The sequence below is a fragment of the Drosophila subobscura genome, chromosome E, assembly GCF_008121235.1.
Source record: "Drosophila subobscura isolate 14011-0131.10 chromosome E, UCBerk_Dsub_1.0, whole genome shotgun sequence".
NCBI classification, from domain to species: Eukaryota; Metazoa; Arthropoda; class Insecta; order Diptera; family Drosophilidae; genus Drosophila; species Drosophila subobscura.
The window spans coordinates 60,788-82,713 of NC_048531.1; the positions used below are offsets into that span (position 1 = coordinate 60,788).

Genomic DNA, 21,926 nt, shown 5'->3' on the forward strand with positions numbered 1-21,926 from the left:
TAGCCATTTCAAATTAATTTCTTGCGCTTGTGGATGCTACAGATGTTCGGCCATCGTGGGGGTGGGGGCCCCGTTAAACTTGTGGGATACTACAACACAGCACTTACGCACAGTAATTCAACAACAAATCTAATAAGCCCCTCAATTCTTCGAGTACCTGGTATATAAAATCAAAAGGATACACATATGTTTGTACTAATTCTTAAACAATTTACAGGCAATTAAATTAAAAGTGATGAACATGTGTCCTTGAACGCTGTATGGATTTATGGGTGTATGGTGTATGGGTGGGTGGGCTTATTAGGAATCTCTCCAAATGTATTTTCATTGTGTATACCTCTACATCGTTTTACATAGCAGTAATTTGGTTGTACATAAGTTATTATATAATTAATTAGACCCATTCGACGATTTCGTTGAGCAATTACCCCCTAAAATATATATAGATTTGTTGGCATCTCGTTCACTACCATAAATTTTTCCAGCTTTTTTAGCCATTGATCCTAAAAGATCTTGCGACATTTTGTGAGCGGATCTCAAAGATGACGCCCATTCCTTTAATCCGATTTCATCCTGAAATAACAACATTGGAATTTTTAAAACAGTTTAAATAAAATATAATAAATTTGAATTTCTTACAGTGTTCGTTAAAACAATCCTACCATCTCGACTACCATCATTAATGCGAATTTGAATGCAATTTTCGTTTTTGTGTAAAATAAACTCAGATGAAATGTCCTCTACTTGGTCCATAAATATTAGTTCTGGCTTGTTATTTCCGCTCTCAGAGTGAAGTTCCAATCTTACAAAAAAGTAAACAGAATTATTATAATTATTACATATGTCTGTACATATGCTTGTTCAGTTTTTGTAAAACAATTTTTAAATGCAACAATTTCACCTTTTTATCTTTGTACCAAAACAACGAATTTACGAAATTTGGAATTATGGGGAAGAGTAAATGGGGTATATTAGATTTGTGGTCGAAGCAATGTGCTCAGCCCGTAAAGTATATACATATATATTATTGATCAGCATTAAAAGCCCTGTCGATATAGCCATATCTCCGGTCCGTTCGTCTTGTTTCACGCCTAGTTCTCAGAGACTAAAAGAGGTAGAGCAACCAAATTTTTTTAAGACCAGGGCTGTGCCAAGCAATATTTGCGCCCGCTGCGAAAATGGCGCCGCTAAGTGCACTTTATATCAAATTTGGTAGTTTCGAGTCCAACGGGGCACGTACGGGGCATTTGACCTGGTACTCACCAATTTCGTCCACGTTTTAAATATATTTTTGACGTTGCGCTTTTTTGAGTTTCTGAGTGCGTTAGTGGAGGAAATAATCTGATTGAGGGAATGATAATCCGGGCATAAGATCCTAAACGGTTCATGCAAGGCATAATTCGATCTACAAAGTAGAAGGAACAAAAGAATAAAGTTTCTAGTGGGTCTAACGGGACAAGTCAGTGCTATATGTGTACGTCCCCCTTGATCAAGTTGTTCCTAAAAATTACATCAAGCAATTTTCTACTTCACTAACTAAGGATGGAAGGTTGATTAAAAGTAATCTACTACTGTAGACTGGCAATCTCACAGTTGCATCCCAGTTAAGGCCAAAAAGAGCCAAAAGTTTTTCAGTACGGTCCTGATGGATTTTGGACCAAGCACATCATACACATGAGCCGTATTCTAAAATCGGACGAACAAGCGCAATATAGAGATTATTCGTTCTCAAATTCCTTTGACCACCTCTTTATTTGTATGGACGTTGATATGCAATGACTGCACCATCAAGTGGCCCATGCGACACCAAGCCAAAGCCTGTTACGCGCGGAACCCAGCAGAACGCAGCCCTCCTCCCGCCCAACCGACCGAGGAGCGCTGCCGCACGACGCGCGGCTCGATTAACCGAACCGGTCGCGAGCATGCAGGAAAGATAGATGTTAGGCTAATATTCGAGGAAAATTAGAACTAAACACAACTAAACTAGAGCAACTATAGCTAAGCAAGCAAAATTATCAAAGTCAAAAATTAAATTAACTACGGGAGAGGTAGGCTAGTATAAGAGATTTAAGAAGAGGAAGGGAGTGAGTCGAGGATATAATGTGATAGAGGGAATTATAATCCGAGCATAACACTCTAAAGGGCTCGTGCAAAGCATAATTCGATCTACACATTGGAAGGAACAAAGGAATATAGTTTCTAGTGGGTCTAATGGGAATCGTACAGTTTATGCGGCTCAGCAAGTCAGGGCTGTCTACATCCCCCTTGATCAAGTTGTGCATAAAAATTACACTAAGCATTTTTCTACGACTAACTAAGGATGGAAGATTTATTAAAAGAAGTCTACTACGGTAGGATGGCAGTCTCACAGTTGCATCCCAGTTGAGGCCCCGTAGGGCAAATAATAAGAAGTTTTTCTGTACTGATTCAATACGGTCCTGATGTATGTTGTTTTGAGGGCACCATACACATGAGCCGTATTCTAAAATCGGACGAACAAGCGAGATATAGAGAGTCTTCGTTATATAGGGGTCATCAAATTCCTTTGACCACCTCTTTATAAACCCAAGCACACCCATGGCTTTATTTACCATGGTAGAAATGTGTTCAGAAAACTTTAACTTGGGGTCTAGTTGAACACCAAGATCATCAACTAATGTAATTCTCTCAAGAGAACTACCGCAGAGGGTGTAAGGTGCCAGTAAGGGGCTGGAGCGATGAAAAGTCATTACTTTGCACTTCGAGGCATTAAGGTGTAACATATTTGCACAACACCATGACTGAAAGCTATTGAGATCAGATTGCAAGCGAGAGTGAAATGAAATGTCCTAATACTGGACACAGAGCTTAACATCATCCGCATACATAAGTATTCGAGAATTTGTTAAGACAGAAGGCAGGTCATTAATAAAGAGTGTGAAAAGTAAGGGGCCTAAATGGCTACCCTTTGGTGCTCCAGAAGTAACCATAACAGGTAAAGATAAGGAGTTTTTGAAAAGGACCCTTTGAGACCTAGAACACAGGTAGCTAGAAATCCATCTCAACAGATTGGGCGGAAACCCTAGAAGGTCGAGCTTTTGTGCAAGAAGAGAATGGTTTACAGAATCGAATGCCTTACTGAAGTCAGTGTAAATAACATCCGTCTGCAAGTTACCTTGGAATCTTTTAATGACAAAGGAGGTGAACTCTAAAAGATTAGTGGTTGTTGATCGTCGCCGTATAAATCCGTGCTGAGCTGGAGATATAAGTGATTTGCAAAGATGTTGCAAGTGCGGAGTTAAAATTTTCTCGAACATTTTAGGAATAGCGGATAACTTGGATATCCCTCTATAGTTTTTAGCGTCAGACTTGCTACCTTTCTTATGGAGAGGAATTATAAAGGATTCCTTCCAGATGGGGGGAAAGCTAGAAGAATGGATGGATAGATTGAATAATTTAAGCAAAGGTCCGCACAGAGACTCGGCACAGTACCTGAGTACACAGCCGGGAACTCCGTCAGTGCCCGGTGAAAATACCGGCCTAACTAATTTAAGTTCATGAAGTAAGGAGCCTTCATTAAACAAAAAGCAGAAAATGCCATTCGACCTTGGTAAACTATATGGATACATATGGCCTGGGTAGCTTTCCTGGGAATAGGTGGTTTGAAAAAATTGTGCAAAAAGATCGGCGATTGCCTGATCATTGTTTGCCGACATATTCAAACGACATATTCATATTATAAACGCAAGCACGCCCATGGCTTTATTTACCATGGTAGAAATGTATTCAGAAAACTTTAAGTTGGGGTCTAGTTTAACAAATAGATCATCAGTCAATGTAATTCCTTCAAGAGAACCGCCGCAGAGGCTGTAAGGAGCCAGTAAGGGGCTGGAGCGATAAAATGTCATTACTTTGCATTTCGAAGCATTAAGGTGTACAATATTTGCACATGACTGAAAGCTATTGAGATCTGATTGCAAGCGAGAGTGAAATAAAATGTTCTTATACTGGACACAGAGTTTAGCATCATCAGAATACAAACGTAAGTAGTCGAGAGTTTGTTAATACTGAAGGCCTAGATGGCTACCCTGTGGTACTCCAGAAGTAACCATAACAGGTAAAGATAAGGAGTTTTTGAAGAGGTATAATGAGAGGGCTTTCTTTAGTACTTTATAATGAATGACTCTTTATTAGCTATTTGAAGTTGTATTTATTCCCGAAATAAAAGAGAGCGAGTTTCCCTATGAAGGTGTCAATTGGCGAGCAAATGTAGCACTGGGAATTATACATATTATGGTCAATATGCAGACGTTATAATCCGGACGGCGGCGGTAATTGCCAATGCGAGATGGAGTTCTTCTAGGATATATATAAGGTATAAATGGTGTGTATTATGTTTTAACACCGCAAATATGCTTACATAATATATTTTGAAAGTAGAGTCAAGTGGAGTCATGCTTGCGTTTATAAAGAGGTGATCAAAGGAATTTGAGAACGAATAATCTCTATATCGCGCTTGTTCGTCCGATTTTAAAATACGGCTCATGTCTATGATGTGCTCGGTCCAAAATCCATCACGACCGTACTGAAAAACTGTTGGCCCTTTTTGGCCTCAACTGGGATGCAACTGTGAGATTGCCAGTCTACAGTAGTAGATTACTTAGTTAGTGAGGTAGAAAAAAGCTTGATGTAATTTTTAAGAACAAATGTATTGTGTATTGTGTTGTATGGGTACATCATATTTTGCATGAAGTATATATATACATATGTATGTACATATGTATTTTTATGCCAGGTACTCGAAGAGTAACTGGGTATATTGTTTTTGTGCGGATAACGGTTGTATGTAACGCACAGAAGGAAACGTTTCCTACCCCACAAAGTATATATATTCTTGAACAGCATCAATGGCCGAGTCAATTTAGCCATGTCTGTATGTCCCTTTTTTTTATTTTTGCACATTCTCTCTTACTCTGCTTTGTGTAGTGTGCGAGCTAAAAGAGCGTGTTGGCGTGGGAAGTGATGTAGATGTAGAACAAATGTAAAATGTAAAATTAAAAACAAACTGCTAGGTACAGATGTATTACTGAGTACCGGGTATAAAAGATGTGACGCGTAAGAAGCTTCTCACAAGTCCCTTCTCGCTCTCTGTTGTGTTTGAGAATTTTGTTTTTCAGACATTTGTCACAATGTATAATGTTTTATATCTGGTGGCCTCCAGTAATTGGGTCATGGTGACATTTTTTAAATACCTTGTCGATCGATTCTCTGTGTATTGTTTTTGGCGTTACCGCAATTTTTATGTCTATAAGGTTTTTATTTCCCAATTTTTTAAATTCACCTACCCGGGAGTAGTTAAGCAATATGTCTTCTAGGAACAGCTGTAATTTGGTGACGCCTAGAGTACCGGCCTTTAAAGTAAGCCTCTTGAATAATTGTCCTAAGTTAATTTTCTCGTTAATGATCAGGTCATTCACCATAAATTGGCCACAAATTATTTGTGTCAAATTTGACACAATATGTGAAATATGTGATTGCCCAGTGAATGGTAGCCTATTATTTTTCGATTGTTGATTTATTGGATTAGCCTTTTGTGAATGCCTTAGAATCTAAGGAATCTAATCTTAGAATTTAAGGCTTAATTGAATATGCAACTGGTAGTTTCTTGCCTTCGTACTTTTGGCTTAGTACTGTTCCACATGCGAACCCGTTAGCATCTGTGGTTAATCAAAATTATTCTTATAAATCTGGGTATTGCAATATTTGAGGGCTTATAAGAGCATTCCGCACTCCGTCCATATAAAAAGTGTATTTTTCCTACTTAATCTAGTCATACTGTGAGCTTTGTCTGCAAATTTTGGAGTGAATCATCTATATTAGTTAAAAAGAGGAAGGACGTGTGAGACGCTTCTTACGCGTCACAACTTGTATATCCGGTATTCATATGTACCTTATCGGGTTTTTCAAATTTTACATTTTACATTTTTTCTACATCTTTTATAAACATCCACATCACTTCTCACACCAACACGCTCCTTTAGCTCGCCCCCCTCCCCTAGAGAAACAGTCTGCAGAGGCACTGCAGAGGAAGAGGCCGCTCACTACACGAAGCAGAGTGTGGATGAGAGAATGTGCAAAAACAAATATATAAGCTGCGGGACGGGTGGGTTTTGCCACTGCAAATTAATTTCTTCATTCTGGCTTTAATAATGATCCAATCACCCAATTAGGTGATATGATAGAAATGGTCATTCCCTACGGAATGGCGTTTTTAGATTTTTCTTATCTTTAAAATTGTGGACACATCAGATTTTCGCCCTTTGTCGGGGCGGAAGGAGGTGGGCCAATGTTTTAAATACACTTGTATCAGCAGTCTCCCCAACAAGACGGACATTCGGACGGATATGGCTATATTGACTAGGCTATTGATGCTGATCAAGAATATATGTATATACTTTCGAGTCGGAATCATTTCCTTCTGTTTGTTACATTCATCCACTTTTGTGCATAAATACAATATACCCTATTTACACTTCGAGTACCGGGTATAAACAAATGTTCTGACATGGAAAAAAACCTTAATCCTTAAAAAAAATGTATAGACTTAAGTCTATCAGAAAAAGTTGTTTTTGTAAGCGTAAATAAAAAATTAAACGAGAAGGGACGTGTGAGACGCTTCTTACGCGTCACAACTTTTATACCCGGCACTCAGTACTACATCTGTACATTAGCGGTTATTTGTCAAATTTTAAATTTTTTCTTCATCTGTCATCTACTTCTACAACACTTCTCACACCAACACGCTCCTTAAGCTTGCCCCCCTTCCCTAGACCCACACACTGCAGACTCACGGCAGAGGCAGAGGCAGCGGCCGACGGCCAGTGTGCGGCCACTGTGCGAAGCAATGTGCAAAAAACAAATATAAGCTGCGGGACGGGGTGGGTTTAGCCACGGCTATGGCAGAGGCGGAGGAACGGCAGGGGCAGACGCCACACACTGCGCGAAGGAGAGTGTGAATGGGAGAATATGCAAAAAACATATATAAGCTGCGGGACGGGGTGGGTTTGGCCACTGCTAATTAATTTCTTCATTGTGGCTATAATAATGCTCCAATACTGCCTAAATTTGGTGATCTGATGGTTATGGTCATTCACTTCTGTTCTGTTTTCTGCTATCTTCAAAATTGTAGATTTGGGATGTTTTCGCCCTTTTGCGGAGGCGGAAGGGGGCGTGGCTCATTTTTGAAATACACTTGTAACAGTGTGAGCACACTGAAGTATGGATGCATTTGGTGGCTCTAGCTTTTATGGTCTCTGAGATCCAGGCGCTTAACAAGACGGTCGGACAAACAGACATGGCTCAATCGACTCGGCTATTGATTCTGATCAAGAATATATATACTTTATGGGGTCGGAGACGTTTCCTTCTATGCGTTACATATATTCACTTTGTGCACAAATACAATACAACCTATTTACTCTTCGAGTACCGGGTATAATTAAGGTTAGATCTAAACGTATGTACATATATACCAAATCCTTTCCTTCCTTTTACAGGGCTTTCAATCAATTGTGCTTAAGTTCTCGTAACGCTTCATATGTGTATGTAAGGTTACTCACATCGACGTTTGTGCTTACGGTACTGCGGAGGATTTGAATGCCTTTTCACATTGCATTATGTGTAAAAAACCCGAAATTTTGGCATTAATGTAATTTTTTTTTTGGGTAAAATATTTGAATGCGACTTAAATTTTCTGATTGCTGAATATCAAGATAGAACAAAACTGGTTTTAGAAGATTTTTACGGAATACCATACATTATTTGCGCGCTTTTAAAGTCGGCCGATTTTGAGATGCTTTGACTTGTGAAAAATTGCGAGAAACATTGAGCAACTTGCAGCGTTAATTGTAGCTCGATTTCAAAGTTGAAATAAAAGTAAAAATATGGAAATAATAGGTCGAGATATTTCAATTAATTACTGATACATGTTTTTTGATAGTTGTGTGTAGTTTTTTAGTTGTCCAATGTTTGGTTCGCGTATATTTTTAGCTTGGTACTAACGATTGCACGTGTGTTCTGTGGAATATTACTTTTGCACAGCACACCACTGCACAGAGGTTCAAGTTACATGTTTTTAACCAACTATTAATGCTTTTTGACCGTTTTTGACCCTTTTCGGACAATTTTAAATTTTGCAGATGCTTATGAGTTTATTTATGCAGCGCTGCTAGAGGTCTGGACCAACAACAATCGTGAAGCATACGCAATAAAATGCTGTAGTTTAAAAAGTATTGACGAAATTGACTAATTAAAGATGAAACAATTCAAACGAAAATTATCCAATTTATTGCTTAATTAAACAAGTACCAAGGAAAATGCAATCGCTCGTTGGAGCGATTCCAATCAAATTAATTTTAACCAAACAATCATTCAATCAGTCAATCAAATATATTTTTTTAAAGTTCTAAAGTGTTTTAAAGGATAATTTATCATAATTAATCTTCTGAATACCATTTTTTATAATAAATACGACGTAAATGAGTTCCAGTTAGTATGGGGGCGGAAGGTAGGCGGGGTCCAAATGACTAAATTTTTGTCCGAAATTCTACTTTAGTCTAACGAACATTCATGCCAATTTGTAGCTCTAGCTCTATTTTTTGGATTAATGCCAAAAAAACGGTCTTTTTACCCACAGTGCATTGTTCGCTTGGAAAACCAATTTTATCTGGCAACGTCACATTTCCGGAGGATAGCATTCTAAAGGAAGTACGTTATCCTTAATCCATTCTTGCAGATAATGCATTCCCGTTACACAAGCTCAAAATTAAAACATATGTAAGTATGAGTCCAGGAATCTATTCACAGCACAAATGTCTTTCAAGTACTTTCAAAGTCAAGCTCATCGTTGCATTGATAATGAATTCGGGATTCTCAGCAATAGGAGGATGGCACTTTGCTGTGTGGACCATACAATATGGCGCCTCGGTTGAAAGCCCAGAAGACCCAGATTCTGAATCCAATACAGGACTACCCCAAATTTATAAAAACAATTTAATATAAAGGAATTGGTAAATACTGCAGTTGGACTAGTACCGTGTCAAAATGACTCTCGGTGTGCGTCAAAAGTAAAGAGTTATATTTTAAATGTTTGAAAAATTGATTTATTTAATCATTTTAATTTTATGAATAAGGCAGCTATTTCTTGCCATGCTGCTCAACCTTCAAATATGGCCGGTTTGTTATCTTGTGCTCGGTAGCTGTTGCTACTTGGGAACAAAATGAGAAGATCGTCATGGTTTTATTTTTAGGTAGTCAGCTCCAGTCGGTTTTTCCACGTTACGCCTTTTTAAAGACTTTGACTGAAGTAAAAGTAAGTTTTGATTTATTACTGTTATTATAAACAGTTAAATGGCACTTACATACATAGGAATAAGTCTAAGACGTATGTATGTACTTGCATCTACGTAGTCGTCTGTAAACACACAGTTCCCGACTTCCGAGCCAGCAGCATCGGGACTGCATGCAGGAGCTGTCCACAAACGTAGTGGTGCTTGTTTTTTACTACACAAAAAAGGTGTCGATGCAAATAGAAAATTATGTCGGATCATAAGTGACCGTCTCTCCAACGACATAACATGCAAAGGAGCAGACTGTCCCGCAGAGAGGTCCATACATTCATTTGCTAAAAGCGTAAGTATAGTTCATTATTTTCATAAACTGTAACACATTAACATCTATCTCACCTTCTTTATTTATTTCTGCAGCATAACTTTCCCATGCACTTTTCACGGAAACGTTGCCGACATTTTATTATACCCGGTACTCGAAGAGTAAATAGGGTATATTGTATTTGTGCGAATAACGGTTGTATGTAACGCACAGAAGGAAACGTCTCCGACCCCATAAAGTATATATATTCTTGATCAGCATCAATAGCCGAGTCGATTGAGCCATGTCTGTCTGTCCGTCCGTCCGTCCGTCTGTCCGTCCGTCCGTCTTGTTTGTCGGCTAGTTCTCAGAGACTATAAGAGCTAGAGCCACCAAATTTTGGCTCCAGACTGCTGTATGTTCACACTGAAACCAGTGTATTTCAAAAATTAGCCCCGCCCCCTTCCGTCCCCGCAAAAAGGCGAAAACCTCCCAATCCTACAATTTTGAAAATAAAAGAAAACTAAAAACGCCATTCCGTAGGGAATGACCATATCTATCAGATCACCAAATTGGGATCCGATTGGATTATTATTATAGCCACAATGAAGAAATTAATTAGCAGTGGCCAAACCCACCCCGTTCCGCAGCTTATATTTGTTTTGTGCATATTCTCCCATTCACACTCTGCTTCGCGCAGTTTATGGCCTCTGCCCCTGACACGTCTCTGACCATGCCTCTGCCGCGACTCTGCCCTGACTCTGCAGTGTGTGTTTCTAGGGAGGGTGGCGAGAAAAAATGTAAAATTTGACAAATAACCGCTAAGGTGCAGATGTAGTACTGAGTCCGGGTATAAAAGTTGTGACGCGTAAGAAGCGTCTCACACGTCCCTTCTCGTTTTTTTGTGTTATTAGCCACATACATTGTCGTGTCTCAACTGTCTTTATCAAAGCAATTTTCTCATCTCGCTAAAAATTTGAATATATTTTCTTCGTTTTCAGCACAGTTGTTTCCTCAATCTCGCACTTTTCACTCCTGGAATAATTGTCAACCATATGTTCCTGTGCTGTGTATCAAATATATAACAACTTTAGGGCTGGCCATGGCCAAACTTGTTGCTATGAATTTCAAATACACTTTTGAAATACACTGGTTTCAGTGTGAGCATACAGCAGTCTGGATGCAAAATTTGGTGGCTGTAGCTCTTATAGTCTCTGAGAACTAGCCGACAAACAAGACGGACAGACGGACGGACGGACAGACAGACATGGCTCAATCGACTCGGCTATTGATGCTGATCAAGAATATATATACTTTATGGGGTCGGAAACGTTTTCTTCTGTGCGTTACATACAACCGTTATTCGCACAAATACAATGTACCCTAGTTACTCTTCGAGTACTCTTCGGGAATACTAAACTATATGAAACGAGAAGGGACGTGTGAGACGCTTCTTACGCGTCACAACTTTTATACCCGGTACTCAGTACTACATCTGTACTTACCGGTTTTTGACAAATTTTACATTTTTCGCACAATCTTTTAGCTTGCAAAATTCCCCTAGAGCCTAACACTGCAGAGTTACGGCAGAGGCAGAGACGCGGCAGAGGCAGAGGCAGCACACTGCAGAAGCAGAGTGTGAATAAGATAATGTGCAAAAAAAAAAAAAAAAGCTGCGGGGCGGGGTGGGTTTAGCCACTGGAAATTAATTTCTTCATTCTGGCTATTAATAATGATCCTATCGGATCCCAATTTCGTGATCTGATAGATATGGTCATTCCCTACGGAATGGCGTTTTTATCTTTTATTTTCAAAATTGTAGCTTTGGGAGGTTTTCGCCCTTTTGCGGGGGCGGAAGGTGGCTAATTTTTTAAATACACTTGTTACAGTGTGAGCATTCAGAAGTCTGGATGCAAAATTTGGTGGCTCTAGCTTTTATGGACTCTGAGTACTAGGCGCTCATCAGGGCGGACAGACGGACAGACAGACATGACTCAATCGACTCGGCTATTGATGCTTATCAAGAATATATATACTTTATGGGGTCGGAAACGTTTCCTTCTGTGCGTTACAAACATCCGTTATTCCCCACAAATACAATATACCCTATTTACTCTTCGAGTACCGGGTATACAAATTAAATATTTAAAAAAATCGAAACAGTAACTCTTTTTTTTTTTTTTTCAAGAACAAAATGTGTTTTAGTGGTTCTATAATTTTTTTGCAACTGTATTTATGTAGCCTTAGTGTGATACATACATATACATATATGCAATCTTATGTTTTCGTTTGTTTATGTCTTCGAACCAAACCGACTTTTTCTGATAGACTGAGGGCTTAAAATTGTTTTAAAGATTTATGGTTCTTTTCCGGTAACGGTTTTTTATAGGTAGCGGTTTGTTTTTTCACATAACTTTAGTATCTTAACTCTGGTTGTAAAGAACTTTGTTTATCTTAAAAGCTGATTAGTGTGATATCACATTAGCCTTCACACAACATTTGGGGGTATAAACCCCCTTAACTCTTTGAGTACCGGGAATAATTAACATTATGTATAATATAACATATAACATACGTACCGGTTTGGATATAATTTAGCATATTTTGTCTGCCATAACGACGCAAACGATCCTCCTAGTTTTTTAATATACCCGTGTAAAATGCAATCAGATTCCTTTTCATCTGCATCAAAGTGCTGTTTTTGCTTAGATTTCTTTTTTTGTTCGATCTTATCGGTCTCAATATTGACTGATTCAAATACTGTTTCAGAGATTTCCTGCTGCCACCTAAAAATAAGAAGAACGAAAATAATATTCAGAAAAACGTTGCAAATTTACTTAGTCCGACAGCGTCTGCACGGGTGGCTGACGCGGCAGAATTGGTGAATGCTGCGCGGGCAGCGCTTCTCGAGCTGTGGGGCCGTCCTCAGCATGTCAGTTCATATTTCAAATTAAGATTTTTAGTTATACGCTCATATCCAACCGTGCCTTTAGAGCCGGCAATAAAACATTTAAAAGATTCAAATTGTCTCTCACTTCCGTTGGCCGAAGCAACTGTACATTAGAGAAACTTAATAATTAACATACCAAACCACTGCCAAATTATTTATTAGGTTCTTAATCAGCTAGTTAGGTTTGGTTGAGGCGGTTGTCGAGATTTCACAACCCCGACACACTTAGGCCGGTTTCGGCCCATTGTGATTCCGCTTGGATATACTCCTCTTCTCCTCCCGTTTGACACGTGTCAGCAGTGCTCCCATCCAGATGCTCTTACAGAGATTGCTATTTTCTTGGGGCCTATAGTAGCTATTTCTGAAATGTCGTTTAGAAAAGGTGAGCCTAGATATCTTAGCCTCCTTCTACTGAGAGCCGGACAAGAGCAGAACAGATGTTCCACTGTCTCCTCCTCGTATTCGTCTCTACAGCTGCGACAGAAGTCGTTATAGGAGGGCCCCAAACCTAGCGTGGTTACCTATCAGCCAATGCCCTGTGAGGGAGCGAATGACTACGCTGCATCTATTTCTGCTGAGTTTACACAGCTCAGCGATGCGCTAGTTCGAGATGTCTGGCCACGTTTGTCGGGTGATGCGACATCTTGGGACCATTTGCCATCTGTTGTTTGTTTGCAGGATATAGTACTCTTTTACAATGAGCTTGCAAGTGGCCATTGGCATATGTATTTCCTCCTTATCTTGGTTAAGGGGGAGTGTAGTGCCGGATCTGGCCAACTCGTCTGCTATGCAGCTGTCTTCCATGTCCTGGTGTCCCGGGACCCATATTTGCGACAATTCGTCACTGTGGTCGAGTTTGAAGAAATCGCGTTTAGTGATTTGAGTGCCGCATGGCTGTCACTGTAGATATTTAGGTGAGTAGCCGTGACGTCTCTTGGAGGCAACTCAGCGCCTCATTGATCACCATGACTTCCGCTTGGAAGACACTGCAATGATCTGGAAAGCGGAATGAGTACCTTATGTTTAGTTGCTCAGAGTAAATTCCTCCGCAAACTTTACTTTATAATTTGGATATATCTGTAAAGATGTTCATGGCCCCCCTTTGGCCAGGTGTGCCCTCGAGCCATTCCTCTCTGCGAGGGATAATGGACTCGAAGGTGGTAGCTGTTTACTCCTTGAGAACGCAATAATCAGTTCTGTGAGGTACTATGTTGGTGTCATTAAGGACCGCCGAGTGACCATAGGGTCGTGACGTCCATTGGTCCGAGTCTCGCAGTCGTATAGCTGTCCTTACTACCTGTTCCTTCCCTGCAAGGTCTATACCCTGCAGGCATAGGATGGCATTTAGTGCATCATTTGGTGTGGTGCGGAGAGCGCCACTGATGCAAAGAGTGGCCGTTCGTTGGACTTTTTCCAGATGAGCCGTGATTGTCTTTTTTGATAGTGCCGGCCACCATACTGTGACTCAGTAGAGCAGTATTGGTTTGGCAACAGCTTGGTATATCCATTGAACTATACGTGGGTTTATGCCCCATTTTAATTCGATGGCTTTTTTGCAAGTGTATAGGGCCATTGTAGCCTTCTTCACTCTTTCTTTCGCTGTTAGGTTCCAATTTAACTTCTTGTCTATTACCAACCCAAGGTAACTGGCACTGTCGCTAAAGGGTAACCTACATTTGTTTAGTGTTGGGGGGTTGAGCGGCGGAGTGTACTTGTTAGTGAATAGTACAAGTTCCGTTTTCGATGCATGTACACCCAGTCCGCACGATCATGTCCATTCTGACAATCGCGCAAGTTTGTGGTCATGAGATCACAGAGTGTTTGGGGAAATTTTCCCGTGAACATTAGGACAACGTCGTATGCATATGCCACTACTTTGCAGCCCACTACTTTACTAATCAGTCTAAAGTCCTTTGCCGTCGAGTAGGAGGCTTTTCCCGCTTTCGGGATGAAGACAATTTCTGCCGTTAGCCATGCTTTAGGAATCGTTCCTACCTTAAGTATATTCTTGAAGATACATTGTAGCCAGTTGATAGGCTGGTCTTTAGCCTTCTGAAGATGAGCTGGGATGACCTTGTCTGGACCTGGCGATTTGATCGGTTTGAAGCTGTTCACCGCCCAGCAGATGTTCCGTTTTGTGAGGAGGTGCGCCATCGAGGTGGCTGGGCCTTCTCCGAGGCGTTCAGGTGGTTCGGTGGCTGTGCACCCTGGGGAGTGAGTATCAAGTAGGATGTGTAGGGACTTCTTGCTGGAGTTGGTCCACGTGCCATCTTTACTCTTGATGTATCCCACAGAGGTATTTGTTTTTGAGAGGATCTTGCGCAGCCTTGCGGCTTCTGCCGTCTCTTCGATTTCAGTACAGAATTTTTGCCAGGAGGCTCTTTTCGCTCTCCTAGAATCTTTTTCTTAATCAGCTAACAATACCACAATTTTGAAAAACACGCAAACTCGCAGAATACATTGATTTGCACATGTTAGATAATATTCGCAATATTTTTATACCCGGTACTCGAAGAGTAAATAGTGTATTTTGTATTTGTGGGGAATAGAGGTTGTATGTAACTCATAGAAGGAAACGTTTCCGACCCCATAAAGTATATATATTCTTAATCAGCCTCAATAGCCGAGTCGATAGAGCCATGTCTGTCTGTCCGTCTATCCGTCCGTCTTGTTGAGCGCATGGATCTCAGAGACTATAAGAGCTAGAGCCACATATATTTTGCATCCAGACTTCTGTATGCTCACACTGTTACAAGTGTATTTAAAAGTGAGACGCTTCTAACGCGTCACAACTTTCAAACCCGGTACCTCAGTTTTACATCTGTTTTACATTGTGAATGAGAGAATGTGATAAAACAACAAAAGCTATGGGACGGGGTGGGCGGGGCCACTGCAAATGAATTTTTTCATTCTGGCTATAATAACGATCCTATCGGATCCCAATTTGGTGATCTGATAGATATGGTCATTCCCTACCGAATGACGTTTTCTTTTATCTTTTAAATTGTAGCTTTGGGAGGTTTTCGGCCTTTTGCGGGGTGGAAGGGGGCGGGGCTCATTTTTGAAATACACTTGTAACAGTCTGAGAATACAGATGTCTGGATGCAAAATTTGGTGGGTCTAGCTTTTATAGTCTCTGAGAACGAGCAGACAAACAAGACGGAGAGACCGACAGTCGGACAGACAGACAGTCGGACAGACAGGCATGGCTCTATCGATTAGGCTATTGATGCTGATCAAGAATATATATACTTTATGGGGTCGGAAACTTTTTCTTCTGTGCGTTACATACACCAAGTTTGTGCACAAGTACAATATACCCTATTTACTCTTCGAGTACCGGGTATAAAAAATCTGATATGTAAAATTTGAACAAAAAACCAGTAAGGTTCAGAATTACTGACTGAGTACCGGGTATAAAAGTTTTGATGCGTACAAAGCGTATCACACCTCCCTCATCGTTTACATTGAAATCAGCCACCTCTGTTCTAGGTCTCAAAGAGTCCTCTGTAGTGTAGTCATGCAGAATGTTTGGCTTAATTAAATTTAGCACCAACTGATTCAACATACATATAATAAATTTGCATGCCAAGATGACGTGCACGGGGAAAATCTCAATATAAGGCAGGGTGTGCGAGCGAGAAAGAATGACAAGAATATAAAACCACAGCTGCAACCACCCCCACAGGGGGGAAGCGACGGCAAATAAATGTCCTCATTCTGTCTATAATAATGATCTGAGCCGATCTTAATTCGGGGATCTGATGGTTGTAGCCATTCTCTACGGCTCTGTGTAGTTTTTTCTTTTCTTCAAAATTGTGGATATGGGAGCTTTTCGCCCGATACACTTGTATCAGTGTGATATCACTGCAGTCTGAATGCGGAAAAAATTTAACACACAGAAGGAATGCGTTTACGACCCTATAAAGTATTTACATATATTCTTGATCAGCATCAAAAGCCGAGTCTATATCTACCTGTCTGTCTGACGAATCGTTCTCAGAGACCATAAGAGCTAGAGAATCAAAATGTTGTGTAAAGACTCATGTGATATGACACATGATATCGTCTCACAAAGGACGAAGTTCGCATCCACAATTGTAAAGATACAAGCAACCTTAAGACTCAGTTCTCTAGAGAAACCTTATTGACTGAGTACCTTGTATTAAAGTAGATTCGCTCTTGAACGCGACGTCCAATGTTCTACCTCGCTTTTTAATTCTGGCTGTAATAATGATCATTCTCTACGGTTATGCGTTTTCGGGTTTATCGTTTGCTCAAAGTTGTTTATACTAAATATTTACTTTGTTCCTCATTATGTTCTTGTTCCTCATTCCTCATAATAAAAGCAGGTATAAATCAGATTATAAAGCATATAAGAATCGATAGTGTATCGGGATGTGTTTTACAAGTTACAGCTCACCTTTCAGATATGGTCAACGAAAAAAGCTTGTACAGATCTTGGTCGGTATCATTTAACTTAATGCCCTTTGTGTCTTCTTCATCAAAAGATCCGATGTCAAAGGCATCAGCGGCATTTACTTCTCCTCGTGGAGGTACTAATGGTGGAGTATATTTTTGAATGTAAACTTGGTGCCAGTCGATTCCACAAAAAAAATTGTGCATTTTTACTTCATCGGCGCTTTTGAAATATACAAATCGATTTATTTTTGTTTAACATTAAATGCCGAAATATCTCACCCATTTCCCATGCAACCGAGTCGTTTAGAAACCTCCCTTTGAAGTAACATTTCCAACAAATTTTTTAGCTCGACAGAAAATGATTCAGGAAGTTCAACATTCTGTCAAAGAAACAATATACATATGTATTAGAATTTTACAAAACAATATTTCACATCAAAAACAGTGTACAAATTTTTACGCAACCCACACGTGCTTTTATATAATTACCCAAAAGACTTAAACATATAGCCGATCTTAGTTTCCCATTAAGTTTGGTGTTAAGTCCACATCCAAATAACATTACCCGAAACGATTTTTCCCAAAGGAACCAAATCATCTTTTTCTGAAAGATTTAGGGCTTAGAAATTGTCTGATGATATTTTATACCCGGTACTCGAAGATTAAAGAGAGTATTTTGTATTAGTGCACAAAGTCGATGTATGTAACGCATAGAAAGATACGTTTCCGACCCCATAAAGTATATATATTTTTGATCAGCATCAATATCCGAGTCTATGTCTGTCTGTCTGTCCACCTGACCGTCTTGTTTGTCGGCTCGTTCTCAGAGACTATAAGAGCTAGAGCCACCAAATTTTTCCTCCAGACTGCTGTATTACCGGGTACCTGAGTACCGGGTAGAAAAGTTGTGACGCGTAAGAAGCGTCTCACACGTCCATTGTCTTTAGTTTTGTTTTTTTTTTTTTTACCGAACCGGTCGCGAGCATGCAGGAAAGATAGATGTTAGGCTGATATTCGAGGAAAATTATAACTAAACACAACTAAACAAGAGCAACTATAGCTAAGCAAAGCTTATCAAAGTCAAAAATTAAATTAACTACGGGAGAGGTAGGCTAGTATAAGAGATTTAAGAAGAGGAAGGGAGTGAGTCGAGGGTATAATGTGATAGAGGGTTCTCTAAAGGGTTCGTGCAAGGCATAATTCGATCTACACATTGGAAGGAACAAAGGAATATAGTTTCTAGTGGGTCTAATGGGAATCGTAAAGTTTACGCGGCTCAACAAGTCAGCGCTGTCTACATCCCCCTTGATCAAGTTGTGCATAAAAATGACATCAAGCATTTTTCTACGACTAAATAAAGATGGAAGATTTATTAAAAGAAGTCTACTACGGTAGGATGGCAGTCTCACAGTTGCATCCCAGTTGAGGCCCCGTAGGGCAAATAATAAAAAGTTTTTCTGTACTGATTCAATACGGTCCTGATGTATGTTGTACTGAGGGCACCATACACATGAGCCGTATTCTAAAATCAGACGAACAAGCTAGATATAGAGAGTCTTCGTTATATAGGGGTCATCAAATTCCTTTGACCACCTCTTTATAAACCCAAGCACACCCATGGCTTTATTTACCATGGTAGAAATGTGTTCAGAAAACTTTAACTTGGGGTCTAGTTGAACACCAAGATCATCAACTAATGTAATTCTCTCAAGAGAACTACCGCAGAGGGTGTAAGGTGCCAGTAAGGGGCTGGAGCGATGAAAAGTCATTACTTTGCACTTCGAGGCATTAAGGTGTAACATATTTGCGCAACACCATGACTGAAAGCTATTGAGATCAGATTGCAAGCGAGAGTGAAATGAAATGTCCTAATACTGAACACAGAGCTTAACATCATCCGCATACATAAGTATTCGAGAATTTGTTAAGACAGAAGGCAGGTCATTAATAAAGAGTGTGAAAAGTAAGGGGCCTAAATGGCTACCCTGTGGTACTCCAGAAGTAACCAAAACAGGTAAAGATAAGGAGTTTTTTAAAAGGACCCTTTGAGACCTAGAACACAGGTAGCTAGAAATCCATCTCAACAGATTGGGCGGAAACCCTAGAAGGTCGAGCTTTTGTGCAAGAAGAGAGTGGTTTACAGAATCGAATGCCTTACTGAAGTCAGTGTAAATAACATCCTTGTTACAACATTACCTTGGAATCCTTTAATGACAAAGGATGTGAACTCTAAAAGATTAGTTGGTTGTTGATCGTCGCCGTATAAATCCGTGCTGAGCTGGAGATATAAGTGATTTGCAAAGATGTTGCAAGTGCGGAGTTAAAATTTTCTCGAACATTTTAGGAATAGCGGATAACTTGGATATCCCTCTATAGTTTTTAGCGTCAGACTTGCTACCTTTCTTATGGAGAGGAATTATAAAGGATTCCTTCCAGATGGGGGGAAAGCTAGAAGAATGGATGGATAGATTGAATAATTTAAGCAAAGGTCCGCACAGAGACTCGGCACAGTACCTGAGTACACAGCCGGGAACTCCGTCAGTGCCCGGTGAAAATACCGGCTTAACTAATTTAAGTTCATGAAGTAAGGAGCCTTCATTAAACAAAAAGCAGAAAATGCCATTCGACCTTGGTAAACTATATGGATACATAGTGCCTCTGTAGCTTTCCTGGGAATAGGTGGTTTGAAAAAATTGTGCAAAAAGATCGGCGATTGCCTGATCATTGTTTGCCGACATATTGAAAAATGATAGCGATAATGGATGTGCGGACGTTCTACGCTTACTGTTTACAAAGCTGTAAAGCTGTGTAGGGTCCTGTAAAAACGTATCCTGCATCGAAGTAGGTAGTTCCTATAGCATTGAGCATTAAGAAAAGTGAAATTTGACCGAGCTATTAAGTAATTAGAAAGAGAAGAGGGAGAACCAACTTCTTGAGATTTTTTAAATAGTCTTGATTTTAGGTTCTTTAGACTGGATAACTCTTTGGTGAACCAAGGAGGTTTCGCAGATCTAGTCGGACATGAGAGTGGGACACACGTGTCAAAAATTGTGTCAAGTACATTGTAAAAAATGTTTGTGCCTTCAATGACGTCAGTGCACGAGTACAGAGCGGACCAATCAAAATCCCTAATTAAGTTATTGAGCTTCGTAAACTCGGCTTTACGAAAGCAACGGACGCGTTCAGAAAGCCTACCCGCACGATCCGATACAGTAGGTCCAATATCTACCGACACTTCGAAAGTAGGATGATAGCAGTCTTCAGGTATAGTGAGCGGAAGAGCACGTGTTAACAACGCTACGGTCGGATCCGAGACAAAGCACATATCAAGCAATCGACCCAAGGAGTTTTTCACATGGTTGACTTGAGACAGGGATAGGTCTAATAAGCCATCAATAAAATCATGTCGTGACATGGGCACAAAGTTATTAGACTCGTTAACCGAAGACCAAACAGTACCTGGCTGGTTGATATCCCCAAGAACTATTAAATGGTCTTTGTCAGATAGCGAGGAAGAAACAGTTTTTAAGGCGGACAAGTGCTGCTCGTATATTAATACATCCGAAGTCGGTGGAATATACGAGCAAGTGACACAGAGGAATTCCAGGTCTTGTGAAACCTGGACTATGAAAAGTTCCGACGTGAAGTAAGAGTTTACTGCAATCAGAAACCCTCCTCCACGTCGAGACGAACGATCATTCCTATAAATTGTGTACCGATCTGCCAAAACTTCGGAACTAAGAATGTCCGGTTTTAACCAGGTTTCGGTAAACACAATAACATGGGATGAAAATGTGAAACTATCCATAAAAAGAGTGATCAGCTTACTACGTAAGCCGCGAGCATTTTGATAGGCTACAAAGAAGGAAATTAGTTTTTTGACTGCGAGGAATTGCAGCAGGAAGAGGTGGATGGAGCAGAGGAGGAATGAGCAGAGAGGGAATAAGCAGAGGAAGAAGAGTAATGGGGGGCCTATTTTTCTTCTTAGCCTTAAACTCTTTCACAACCAGGTGCTCTGGCCAAAATTTTGAAGAGCTAATGGTCTCGAAATGAGTTGGAGACACGCTAATCTTGAAAGAGGATATCTCCCTGGCATAAGAGAAATTAGACTTCTCCACCTTTAAGCCATCGGCTTTTATTTTGCTTTGTATAAAAGTAGTTACATCATTAGATGTGAGGTCAAGGGCAAGCCGAGAGACAAAAACTTGCCGCTTTGGTGGGACTCCACCCAGAGGTTTTGGCACCACAGAACTGATACCTGTGACGGCAATATCAGGTGGTCCGGGACGTTTATTAACTGGTGGGATCGAAATAGATTGGATGGGCTTTGGAACGGACTCGACAGGCACGGACGCTACAGTGCTAACTGGCTGCATGTTCTCCCAGATGATCGATTCGGTAGCCGGAACTTGATCACCAGCAGCTGTCGTCCAATGGCAACGAAATTAGCTGCTGCACTATCGGAGTGGACGGAGACAGTTGATAAGCAGCGAGCGATCGAGGGACAGGCACTTGCAGATCACGAGTTTAACATTCAATAGTTTAAAACCGCTGAATTGAGACTCCATGGCTAGAAGCCGATCGTACTGCTTTTTAAATCCCACGGTCAGCTTCTTAAAGCCCTTTCGCGTCTGCCTCATAAACGTGACCATGTCATTCTCGACAGACCGACATGCCTCGCAACTGTAATGCAGACCATTTCGCTTTGAAATTGCGTCACCCACAAGGCCTAAAAAAACCCAATACATTTTGCGTGCACTACGTTATCGCAGAGCCAGCATGGGATATTCGGCTGGTCGTGGGTGATCTGCTTCTTGCAAGTCTTAGCGGAACACACAACCACGTATTCCAACCACGTATTATTTCTATTATATACATTCAATATAGAAATAAAAAAAAATAAATAAATAAATAAATGAAATAAATA

General features: G+C 40.3%; 1 protein-coding gene across 5 annotated transcripts in view; it reads right to left on the reverse strand.

Annotated features, from left to right (window-relative positions):
* Window positions 1–282: 282 nt before the first annotated feature.
* The window catches only part of LOC117890215 (G protein-coupled receptor kinase 1), a 62,300-nt gene continuing 40,656 nt past the window's right edge, over window positions 283–21,926 (reverse strand). For 2 of the 5 annotated variants that reach the window (XM_034794949.1, XM_034794948.1), the window contains 5 exons: window positions 17,279–17,379; window positions 17,001–17,219; window positions 12,207–12,413; window positions 640–802; window positions 283–573 (listed from right to left, as the gene is read on the reverse strand). In XM_034794949.1, coding sequence (XP_034650840.1) covers window positions 391–573; window positions 640–802; window positions 12,207–12,413; window positions 17,001–17,219; window positions 17,279–17,379 — 873 coding nt within the window. In that variant the 3' untranslated portion in view covers window positions 283–390. Of the gene's footprint in view, window positions 574–639; window positions 803–12,206; window positions 12,414–17,000; window positions 17,220–17,278; window positions 17,380–21,926 lie in introns of those variants that run through there. The other 3 variants (XM_034794951.1, XM_034794952.1, XM_034794953.1) reach the window with 2 other exon arrangements.